The following is a 12796-nucleotide window of genomic DNA, read 5'->3' as shown; positions in this document are numbered from 1 at the left end:
CACCTAGGGACAATTTGGAACGGCCAATTAACCTGACATGCATGTTTTTGGAATGTGGGAGGAAACCGGAGTGCCCGGAGGAAACCCACGCAAGCTTGAGGAGAACATGCAAACTTCACACAGGAGGTTCGATCTCATGACCTCAGAACTGTGCCGCGCGTGTTTTCTCTTTACCTCACTTTAATGTGTGCGGCGCGCTAACCACTGCGCCGCCGTGCTGCCCCGTTACAGTACTTGTTACTGAGAAAAGTAATTGCGCTACAGTAACGTGTTCCTTTGTACTGCATTAGTCCCAACACTGGTGGTAATGTCTGCAAAGTCTTATAACTTGGATTTTCTGTCGAATATGGGGCACTATTTTTGCTCGATAGACATCTTGTATCTTGAATTTTTTGTAACAAAATTAGCTTGTATATAGAGGGGTGAAGCACAAACTGTTCAAACGGGTTTGATCTCCAATAGGAAGCAGTACAAGAGGGCACTGGCCAGCGCCGTCACCATCCAAAAGAACTACCGGGCTCACTTCTGGAGACGCAGCTTCCTACGCCTGCGCTCGGCCTCCGTCATCCTGCAGAAACACCACCGCGGTCGGCTAGCCCGCTCCCTCTGCCGGCAGCTCAGAGAGGAAAAGGAAAAGCGCAAACGACGGGAAGAAGAGGAGAGGAGGCGGTTAGAGGTAATCCCAAATTCTTAAACATGCAAAATGTGAGAAAATAGTACATGTGTTTTTGCAAAATCTACATATATTTCATCGGCATATTCCAATTATCTTCCAAGATAAAGCATTTTGAAGAGGAATACCAGGACCCTAGCAAGCTAGTCGCCATATTTTTCATGTTGATTAGTCAGAGGTGTTAGGAGTGTTTTGAGCAAAGTTTCAGTAGTTTTTGTGGAGAAAGCCAAGGCATTGTGTTGCAGCAAAGGACTAGTGGCAAGGAGGCTAACTGGCAAAAACACACGGAGAGCTGCCAACGGGGGGCTAAGCAGGACCGATCAACATGCAGAGGCCACAGCCTCAGCGGAAAAACGCAGGCTGGCCAACCTAAAGAACATGCGGAGAGCAGCCAGGGTAACCGGGAACCAATAACTAAAAGCAGTAATGGTGATGGTGACTGTCAGGTTCAAAACAATTTCCGGATGAAATAGGAAACTTTTTAGTTACAATCAAACTTGTTTATTTCAGAAAAGCAAGCACATTGAAACCAGGCAAATTTGCGTTCTTGGATTGCGATGATACAGACTGAAGCGTGAGCCTCCTTTTCATACCGTTTCATTGATTTCTGATTGGAGGATAGAGTAAAACACGGGCACGTAAGCAATTGATTGGTTTAGGCAGGAATCACATATTCAAATGCAGTGTATAATGTTGGTCGCTGGATGGCGTGAGAGCATAATAGAGGATACATCACATAAGTTTATTGTTTGCATATAGATAGGAGTCTTGGGAAATTACCAGTGACCTCAATGTTGTTGAAACAGAGTTCAATTGGCTATGGGAAAGTTATGTTCCCGTCCTTGGGTTGCATGGTTTTGCCAAAAGGAGTTCCGTGCACCTGTTTGATAACAGATAGGGAGCTTCCATCTCTGTAGAAACAAAGGTCCTTTGGCCTGGGAAACCGACGCTCCCGACCCTGGAGGCGCTCGCTCCCGAAAACAACTCGAAAAGGCAACTGCACAATTATTGAGTAAATATAAATGTAAAAAAGTATTGTAGTATAGTATAAAAGGCACACTTCGCACATAATTTCCCTTACATTGACAAATGCGAGCCGGTCGGGAATAAATAAACCAAGGATTAGGCAAAACCGGCGCAAACGCCAGTCTAGCCAGCCAAACAACACACGGTGGGCAGACAATGAGCACAAGCTGGGGGCAAACAAAACGGTAAAGCCTTGGAAAAGCCCAGATACTAACGGGGAGCTAGCTGGACAAAATAAGACCAACCACGACACATGGTGCGAAAACAAAAGAAAAGACACAATCGCCCACCTCTAAGCCGAAATAAACGGTATGCAATTGCTGTTCCCTACAATCGCTGTCTGTTTTGGAGCTGCCTCACCTGTTTTGCTAATGGGATTCACCATTTTTAAAGTGTTGTGTTCCTTCAATGACATCGCAATTCTAAAGGAAACAAACCAGATTGTTCAACTTTGCAACTAAATTTCTCGAGCCTCCCTGCACCTGGAATATTTTGCAACATATTAGCATAATCTTGGGGCAGAATAAACAATTTTGTTTGGGAATACCTTTAAAGGAGGAGGAGGCAAGAAGGATGGAAGAGGAAAGGAGGAACAAGGAGGAGGAGCAACGGAGGCTTCTGGATGAGGAGCTGAAGACCAAAGCCGAAGAGGAGCTCAGGCTGGTCAGGGAGAAAGAAGAGGAACAGAAAAAGGCTGCCAATGGGGACGTTCAAAGGTGACTGAGTAATTTCACCTTCAGCAAAACCCTTATAATACATGCTCTCTTGCTTTTGATAGACTGTAATGTAATGTCACTTAACATAAAAAGCCTTCCTTTGAATGGATGCTTGGATTGATCATCAATAAGTAATACCCTTGTTCTATTTTTTTTATCCCCACAGGAGCTCTCTGCTTCTGAATGGCGCTTGCCAAAAGGTAAGACCATAAAAATGCATCGTCACATTTTTTTGTGGTCCAACAGGTGGTTTTATGCTAAAATAAATACAGTAATCCTTTGCTACAATACAGTTCACCTTTCACAGTCTTGCAGCTTAACGGATTTTTATCATGCTTTGGGTTTTACATTCTGATAAGCCAAACAGTCCCCAAGAGAGACAGTATTGGTATAATAACACATCTGCACAGGGACAGTATATAGTAATTGTATTTGTTAATGAAATGCTTGGGTTTGTTCTTTGGTTTCAATGTATAATACAGTATTGTATAATAATTGTATAATATTTGTTTTATATATTCTTTTTTATTTATTGTATTTATAATAACTATATTATATGTTTTATAATATTCATATTAAAAAATATAGTTTTCTAATTAACAGATTTCGCTTATCACGGTTTGTTTTTGGAACCTAACCCCATGCGATAACGAGGGTTCAATGTATGCATAATGCAAAATAACCAGAAGTAAAGTGATATTTTCGAATTTATTTCACTTTCCTGACTTACATGATTTATTTGAAGATTAACATTTTGTAGAAATATTGCCAGTAACCACAGACATAAACAGTACATATTTTCTAATAAAAACAACAACAACAAAAAAATGTATCATGTGAGCCTATATATTCCAAGTTTGTCAATATAATATTGAGTAAAATATCCCAGGAAGTTGGGGCAAACGATCCATTTACTGAATTGGTCCTTCATCATTTACTTCACTGTGTGTTTCTGTATGTGTGTGATTGTATTCGTGCTCTTCAGTGTAAATCTTCATAGAACATTGGCCATTCCTGCATACAGTATTTATGACTCCTAGCTGACTCAAGTAGTCAGGAAACCAGCAGAGGTAAAAGGAAGAATAGGATTGTTTTTATTGTGATTGATATCCACAGTATCAATGGTGAACCTTTGTATGCAATGAGATTACTTATGGAACTCCTGGGTATAAATGTTTTAAAGACTTTAAAGAGAAAATTAAAAGGCTTTCAAGATAAATAGCAAAAATATTTAAGACTTAGTGCTTTGAGACTAGCCTAAATTATAATTAAAGTGCAATGAAAAAAATATTGCTGTGTGATGCCTGACTCCATCCTTATCAACTCTGAATTCTGGGAAAAAAAACATTATATATTGGTAGCGGGGGGTGTTCGTTTAGTGAGGTCTGTGATGGGTTAGGCAAGCATGTGGTCTTCCCCTGGTTTGCCAGGCCATTTTGTTTCGCCAGAGGCAAGTATATGTGCATTGTGACCCAACAAACCGTCCTTTTCCTGATTTTGTTTCCAGACTCTACCCTCTCAAACCGTGTCCCTCAACCATCACGCCTCGGACGAGGAGAGCCGTCAAATGGAGGAGATCTTACGACTGGAGAGAGAAATCGAACGGCTGCAAAGGCAGCAGGAGGACAACGTCCACCTTTTGGGCGAGATCCCCCGCGAAGACCTTCGGCAGAGGCGGGAGGCCGAAATCTATCGACTAGAGAAAGAGGCTTCCCGCGTGGCGACTGAGTTCCTGGAGCTCTTGGACTTCGGTGCCCTAGAGCCATCGCTATCCAGCGAGGAGAACCTCCACGACTTGACGGAATCCGCGGCTCCTCTAGCCGAGGAGGAAGTGGACGAGGGTTTCCACGCCGAGGATGAATGCGTTCCACTTCCTGACTTGCCCCCGCTAGCCGCTGCTCCCCTTGGGAACGTTATATTCCAAAGTCTCCCGCCTCCTCCGCCGGCTTTTTCCGAGGGACTCTTGGTCGGCCCACTTTTGGCTTCTCCTTCCAATGGACTCGATCATATCCCACACCCACAAGATCCTCACCCTGCTCACCTTGACGACAAAGTTTTGAATCCATTGCCTCCAAGCCAGTCGCCGTCTGGCTCCAACCTGCCTGATGATGAGTCGGATTACGACCAGGAGGAGTTTGAGGAGGCAAACGGGAGTTCGGGCACAAGCATCAATGAGGGCCAAATCACCACCGAGGAATTGCTGCGCAAATCATCCTGCACCCACAACAGCCTTGAGTCCTACAAGGGCAGCTCCGACTCAGTGAGGACTTTTTCAAGTTAGAATTATAATTAGAATTGTCTTTATTGTCACTGATAACAATGTCGTGAACATTGTTTACAAACGGGGTCTCCAACCATTTTCAAGCTGAGAGCTCATTTTTGCTACTTATTAGTGAAAGGGGCAACCAATTGGATATACATTTCCAAAATAATTACTTATCTTTTACTACTTGCTATGTTGTTACTTTGTTATTACCAGGTTAAATATTAAAAGTAGAAAAAAAGGAGAAAAAGTCACGAAAAGAAGAGAGAAAGATAGATCAAGAAGAAAACAGAGTGAAAGAGAGAGAGAAAGAAAAAAGAGAAATAATAGGAGAAAAAAGAGAGAGAGGGAGAAAAAAAGACAGAGAGGGAGAAAGAGAGATTGAGAAAGAAATGGACAAAGAAAGTGAGAGAGAGAGAAAGAGAGAGAGAAAGAGAGAGAGAGTAGGAGAGAGAGACTAACAGTAAAAGAAAAAAGGAAGGTGGGAAAAAGAGGAACATAAAAGGAGAGTAAGTAAAAAGGAAAGGGAGAAAGAGAAAACATGATAGAAAAGGGAGAAATAGAAAGAAAGGGACAAAAGAGAAAGATGGAAGGAGGTAAAGAGGAAGATAAAAAGAAAGGAGGAAGGAGAAGTGTGAGGTAGGTTAATTTGACTCAACTACAAAGAAAAATCACAATGACCAAGCACTGGTGGGGTATTTTTAGAACAGGTCTGCGGGCACCTAAGCTGTCTTCAAAGGGCACCCGGGTGCCCGCGCGCACCACTTTGGAGACCTCTGGTTTACAACAACATTAGAAGTGGTACTCCAGGATAATCATGTAATAAAGAAAAGCCAAAAAGAAAGAAATATGGTAACAATGAGTTCAAGTACAGGCAAAATTTACAACACGGGGCAGAAACCTATGGCTCGCGGGCCATATATGGCTCTTTTCAAAAGTGCATATGGCTTGGAGACAAAATTGTTTCCATGCATATATTTTCCATGTTGTTCCAAATTTGAGTGAGTGATGTCTATTGTAGTGCACTAAATATTGATTGAATTTGTCTCACTTTTTTGAGAACCATGACAGTTTTTTTAAAGATATTTTTTATTTACTGACATTCAATCTCATGATCTGAAATGAGGCTAGAGGCACCATTTAACCGTGATGTATTGGTACTGGTAAGGTTTTTTTGTATTTTAATCAAGACACACACTCAGCCATTCAAGGGAATTCGTTTCACTACACATCTACAGAAGAAATTGAATTAACATACTACATTCAGGACTAAAATATAATAGAAGACAGAAAGAATGACACTCTGAGGTTCTAGAAGTTATTTTTTTTCAGTCTTTTGTGCTTGTTTAGGGTGAGGATTGCCCTAAAAACAGTCTCTGAGCCAGTTTTTAGGGATCTGTAGTGTTTACCAGAGAGTAGCTGGTCACAGAGGTGGTGGCCTGAATGAGAAGAATCCTTTAGATTAACGTTAGATCTGCTGGGGGTATCACAATCAATGTCCTCCAGACTGGGCAGAGGGCAGCTGATTATTTCCAGGACAGTGTTGTTTTTCTCTCCGCAGCAGTGCTCCCAGCATGCCAAACCATGATGCTGTATGCCAGTATGGGGAGCTTTTTATGCCTCATAAGAATGGGTATTATTATTAAAAATTGCCAGTACACAAATCTATTCAGTTTCCAGTATGCCTGCTAAAAAACACAAAAGGCGGACAAGAGGTAAACATCAGCGATTTTGTTTCAGTTTATCGAAAGCGATGAGGAGAACGATGGCTACGTGGACACTGATGAGGAGTTCTCTAATGGTAGGCTGCATCTGCTGAATGGCACCGGGCCTCCCTACTTCCACGGCTATCTCTATATGAAGAGTAAGTAGGCTTGTTTACTGTAAAAATATTCATATAGATTTCCTATTTTATGTGCTTTTTTTAAAAAAAAATGTTTTTTTAACAAAATGATATGATATAAATTATCTTTATTGCTGTTGAGTGCCTGTTATTTAGCTAAATGTTATTTTATTTTGAAAAGGTTGCATTTATTCATTGCGGAATTTTTGGGCTTCTAAAGATTTCCTGTTTGAGCAGGAAAGCAGGATATATCATTTGAAGATATTTCATGATAAATGTACTTGTTTACATAAAAAGAAATATACATTTTATATAAACAGATTTAGGAAACAATTACTACCTAAATAAATAGAATAGAATAGAATAGAGTAGTGCAATAACATTTAGAGACAACAACAATTTCCAAATAAGTCACAAGATATATATTTTTACAGTTTCGATTTCAGAGATTTCGGTTTACACACAACGACAATAATGTAGTTGGTTTTACAAAGTGTAATTATTTTATTTTACTGTCAGAAAATTTCACTTTTTTGCCGGGTCGTAAATCTTCTCAAAATACGTATTTAATTCTTATATTCAAACAGTTAATTTTGCATTGTTAAAGGCACCATTTCTTAAAACATTGTGTTTATTTATCTTTTTCCCCAAAAATAAGTTGCATTGTCAAAATGCTTCATTTTTTTTTAATATATTTTTTAATTTTTTTTTAAATATAAAGTTTTTTATTGGTCCGTTAGCACTGGGCTGCCTCGCGTAGGTCACTTTTGGTGTCACATCAGATAACTTCCATGCAGTATTTTACTCCTTTTGTGACAGTTTTCAGGGGGACTGTTAAGTCTAAAGTTTAGTAGACAGTGATAAAGGTTCACAGTTTATGGATCCCTTAACGCTAGGGCTGTTAAGGCACCACTTTGTGTGGTGCGGCTTGGGCAAGTATGGCCTGGTGGCGCCATCCTTCTTTAGGCCGTTTTTTTGGGGTAGGCGTTTGTTTACCCGCATGAGAGAGTAATGGGTTCCATGGTTATCAGTAGCAGGAGAAGCCCCTTGATCTGACTCAGATACAGCACCGTCATCATCTGGTTGCTGTTGTTTTTTAGTGTCAAGTGCCATCAGGGATGAGCAGAACCTTGGCATTGACTGGCTCTTAAAAAGGGTCTTTTTTATGGCAGTCCGTTAACACTGTGCTGCCTCACATAGGACATCTTGGGTATGACGCAGGAATATTGCGTTTTACATGAAGCATCTTTTGACACTTTCTCATGGTCGCCAATCTAGATACAAAAATTAGACTGATCTTGTTGAGTTTCACATTTTGCCACACTTACACCTCACAAATACACTACCCATCTTTTTTTGTTTTTAACATTACGATCCCCCATTTCCAGGCGGCCTCATGATCCCGTGGCGGCGCCGCTGGTGTGTACTAAAAGACGAGACCTTCATGTGGTTCCGGGCCAAGCAGGACTCGGTCAAGTCGGGCTGGCTCTACAAGAAGGGAGGCGGAATGTCTACATTGTCTCGCCGAAATTGGAAGATGCGTTGGTTCGTCCTGCGGGATTCCAAGTTAATGTACTTTGAAAACGACAGCGAGGAGAAGCTTAAAGGGACAATTGACGTGCGCACGGCCAAGTAAGTCCACCGTGATGCTATGCTATTGAGTGAATCAGAGCTAAATGCTTGTTCATCTGTGGCTCCGCCAACAGGGAGATTGTTGACAATCATGAGAAGGAAAATGCACTTAATATTGTCATGGACGAGAGGACTTACCACATCTATGCAGAGTCTCCAGAGGATGCTAGGTACTGCTCATGACATATAAAAATCTCATTTACATTTCCAACATGACTCAAAAATGTACAGTGGCTCCCCGGGATATGCAGAGTTTGTACTGATGCTGGAGTTTAATGTTTTTTTTTTTCAAGGATTGAAAAGTACTTAAATTTTGGGTGACATGCTTGTAAATACTTGAAAATGTTGCCATGTTTCTCAACAAGTCTGTTTAAAAATGACACCGAAACTGCTCTATGGTAGCTTTGCTTGGCCATTGCCTTTCTTTTTCCCTTGTGATAACTGCATCTGACTTTAGTTTGTACGGTATTATCCTATTAAATGTCCTCGCCCCCTATAAATCCCGCCCAAGTATTCAAGTGCATACTACACCTAAACAGGGCACAATGAAATCTATTTTAGGTCAAGGATTAGGTATCATTTATGGACATTTATTATGGGCCTTGCAAAAAATGAGTGTAACGCTTCCCACTGGTAAATTGTATTGGGAAGAACTTCCTGCATCTGAAAATGTAAGCTACTTATTGTAATTTTTACCCAACATCTATACAGGAAGAGATTTGAACAAATATAACAAATATATTTGCAATTTACTCAAGATATAAATATCATATGTCTTGATAAATCGCATAAGTAATTCGCATATACTTTTGTGGCTCTGCTAAATTTATTATTCACACCAGATTTTTTTCTTTTAATGCTACTGGAGAAATTGGAAAATTGGTTTTGAAAGTCCTTAAAAAGTGTCTTAGCCATGAAAAAGGTGAACAAAATCTGGATATGTCGTACCTGCCTTTTGGCATTTTTACTTAACATAGTGGCATGTTTCTTCAGCTCCCTTTTACAGAATTTACCTAAGTAGACGACATCAACAACAGATTATTTTTCTTGCCTCAAAATTCATCACATTTTGACTTTGCGCTGTTCGTGTATATGATGTCTCTAAGATGCCTGTTTGCAATTGGTTGATTTCATATTAAATGCTGGTCTGCTATCGGTTTGAATCACTGCATCATAAAAATAAAAATATGCTATTGGCTGGATTACCCTCCACAGTTCATAATTTTGTTTTTCATTACGGCTGTGACTTAATGATACAATACAGTATTCTTTGTACTGTATTTATTCGCTTTGGGTCCGAGGCTTGCTAAAAGGAGAGGCAAAAACCTGATAACCATGCAAACGAAGCTTGCGATAATCAAGTAATGCAAATAAAGCACACAAATCGCGAGGTTGCATGAACGTATCTAATCAAAGATCAGGACAATTATTAAGTAAGATGCGCCAAAACAACGGATTCTTCCAAGGGCATGAAAAGCTTCGCAAATGGCAGTTTCGAAATCAGTTTTCATTTCAACTCGCCGTGTCCTCACCCCCACTGATAACCACCCGCTACTCCACTCGACCAGCTCAAGTCACATTAAACCTCATCTCATCTCATCTCATTAGCTACACCGCTTATCCTCAGTAGGGTCGCGGGGGTGCTGGAGCCCATCCCAGCAATCGTCGGGCAGTGGGCAGGGGACACCCTGAACTGGTTGCCAGCCAATCGCAGGGCACACAGGGACAGACAACTCACTCGCTCAGTCACACCTAGGGACAATCTGGACCAACCAATTCACCTGAAATGCATGTCTTTGGAATGTGGGAGGAAACCGGAGTGCCCGGAGGAAACCCACGCAAGCACGGGGAGAACATACAAATTCCGCACAGGAAGTCTGGAGCTGGATTTGAACCCACGCAGGAGGTTCCCAAGACATGAACTGTGCCGCACAAGCGCTAACCACTGCGCCGCCGTGCTGCTCACATTAAACCAAAAGTAAATAAAATGTAATTTTTTTCCACATGTTTATTAATTAAAAATGTTATTTAATCATCATCTATCCATTATCTGCACCGCTCCTCCTCAGTAGGGTCACGGGGGCGCTGGAGCCCATCCCAGCTATTATCGGGCAGTGGGCAGGGGACACCCTGAACTGGTTGCCAGGTTATTTAATCATATCCACATGTATTATCTACTAGCAGTATTTACTACACACTATTTATATTTATAATTTTCATCAACCATACCGGAGATTCGGAAAGCATTAGCTAATTATCCATCCATCCATTCATTATCTGCACCGCTTATCCTCAGTAGGGTCGCGGGGGTGCTGGAGCCCATCCCAGCTATCTTCAGGCAGTGGGCAGGGGAGACCCTGAACTGGTTGCCAGCCAGTTGCAGACCACATGGTGACAGACAACTCACACCTAGGGACAATTTGGACTTTAACCTAACATGCATGTTTTTGGAATGTGGGAGGAAACCGGAGTGGCTGGAGGAAACCCACGCAAGCACGGGGAGAACATGCAAACTCCACACAGGAGGTTCGATCTCATGACCTCAGAACTGTGCCGCACACGCGCTAACCACTGCGCCGCCGTTCTGCCCTAGCTAATTATCAATAGAGCAATTTCACATTGCGATTCCCACCTCAGATCATATTTATATCATATCCCAGGGATTGACTGTATTTGTTCATGACATATTTTTCAAATGAACACTCCCAATGAACTGTACTGAAATTATCTCTTTGGTTTTTCTTTCCTAAACTCCCCGCGGTTCCATCCAGCGGTTGGTTCAGCGTGTTGAGTCGGGTCCACACCGCCAGTCCGGAGCAACTTACCGAAATGCATCATGAGCAAGCCAACCCAAAGAACGCTGTGGTTAGTGGTCTTGTAACCCACAACTTTTCATTCTTGCTCTCCATGATGGGCCACAATCCCACGCCAATCCTAATAAAACATGCGTGTAACACAAGAGAACTTTCACATTTCAGCGACCCCTGTATTATATTTTTTGGCGGTAAATCTAAAAATATTTTGATAATTCCAAACTTAACTTTTAACCTAACTTATTGCTATCTGTAACTATGACTGTATTACTTAATTATTCACCTTTCTTTTGTCTTTACAGGGCACCCTGGATGTGGGCTTGATTGATTCGGTTTGTGCATCAGACAACCCTGACAGGTATGCGTTGTCCAGAAAAGGCAAATGGCATTGTACACATTTCTTTTATTTCCTGTTATAGTGGCTGACTACATCAAAATGACATTTTAAAATCAGAATCACAAATTTAGTGTATGCATTATTTTAATTACTGTTGCTGTTGTTATTTGTATTATTGTTGCTATTATTTTATTATTATTGTTATTCTTACGATTTTATTAATGCTATTTATGATTGTTGTTTTATTGTTATAATTATATTTCATTAGTTTATTTTATGTGATTGATTTAATATTATTTTCATTATTTTTATATTATATGGTTTTATATTTATTTACACGTATTTATCATATGTTATTGATTTTTTTATATTTTATTTTCCACTCAAAATAGTTTGTATAGAAACAATATCAATATTTTGCACATTTTTAAGCGTGAATACTTTATATTACTATTGGAGATTTTTTTTTTTTACATTGGATCACCTTCTCTTTTATTAATATTGCCATTATCTTTATTATTATTAATGTACTTTTTTATTTTTACTAGTAATGTTTTTTTTCCTTTTAATTTTCTATTTTCATTATATAATTATATTATTGTTGTTATGTTTATATTATTTATATATATATTTTTATCATATATATTTTGTTCTTTTGTTATTGTATATTTTTATGTGACGTATTTAAAATTATTGTTATTTGTATTCACTTTCCAAACAGAAATAATAGTAGACATTGATAATATGTGAATATTTTCCACATTTTTAAATATGTATACTTTTAATGAAGATTTGAGACGTTTTACAGTAGATCCCTGCTATTTATTCATTTTTGTTTTTATTTTTATCATTTATCATTATTGCTGTTATTATTTGTATTATAAATATTATTTCATAAATTTTTTATTACTTCTATTATTCTATTTTTTTATTATATTATTATATTTTTGTTGTTACATTGGTATATTTATTTTTTATATTAGTGTAAATTTTTATTTTGTGATTTCACATTATTGTTATTTGTATTTTTTTTTCACACGGACAGAATAGTAGACTTGAATGAAATATAAAATATTTTTCATATTTTCAAATGTGAATACTATTTTGTTATGATTTTTAGAATTTTTTTAAAGTGGATAGGCGGGGATTTTCCAGTTAACAACGCCCATTTTTCTCATATTGTTGGTATATCAGCATTTTTAGGGATTTCTTTTAGGTTGAATATTCTATTTCCATCTCGAAAAGCAGTAGTCAGCCATACAAGTTAAATTCAGTAAATATTGAAATCATTCGGTGCCATAAGGATTGTCCCTAAGGGTAAAAATGTAAACATATGTTGTTTTTTTGTTTTACTTTAAAAATCTTTTATAAAGACGCTGCTCATCAGTAAGTATCAAGTTTCAGGGAGTATTTTCAGTATGAAAAATTATTGATTAGATCTTTGTCTACACATCTCGGGAGCCCCCATATACTAGTCTGGCTTCCTGTATCAA

At 39.2% G+C, this 12796-nt stretch overlaps 1 protein-coding gene across 1 annotated transcript in view; it reads left to right on the top strand.

The window, feature by feature from the left end:
- The window catches only part of LOC148352840 (unconventional myosin-X-like), an 80310-nt gene that overhangs the window by 47398 nt on the left and 20116 nt on the right, over window positions 1-12796 (top strand). The window contains exons 16-24 of the mRNA XM_088352330.1: window positions 463-676; window positions 2255-2415; window positions 2582-2615; window positions 3923-4675; window positions 6419-6542; window positions 7910-8153; window positions 8228-8323; window positions 10925-11018; window positions 11269-11324. Of these exons, the coding sequence (XP_088208456.1) occupies window positions 463-676; window positions 2255-2415; window positions 2582-2615; window positions 3923-4675; window positions 6419-6542; window positions 7910-8153; window positions 8228-8323; window positions 10925-11018; window positions 11269-11324 (1776 nt within the window). The remainder of the gene's footprint in view (window positions 1-462; window positions 677-2254; window positions 2416-2581; window positions 2616-3922; window positions 4676-6418; window positions 6543-7909; window positions 8154-8227; window positions 8324-10924; window positions 11019-11268; window positions 11325-12796) is intronic.

Source organism: Urocampus carinirostris, chromosome 14 (genome assembly GCF_059441175.1).
Source record: "Urocampus carinirostris isolate Australia breed hairy pipefish chromosome 14, RoL_Ucar_1.0, whole genome shotgun sequence".
NCBI classification, from domain to species: domain Eukaryota; kingdom Metazoa; phylum Chordata; class Actinopteri; order Syngnathiformes; family Syngnathidae; genus Urocampus; species Urocampus carinirostris.
The sequence above is the reverse complement of the archived record's forward strand: the minus strand, read 5'-3'. Positions and strand labels throughout refer to the sequence as shown.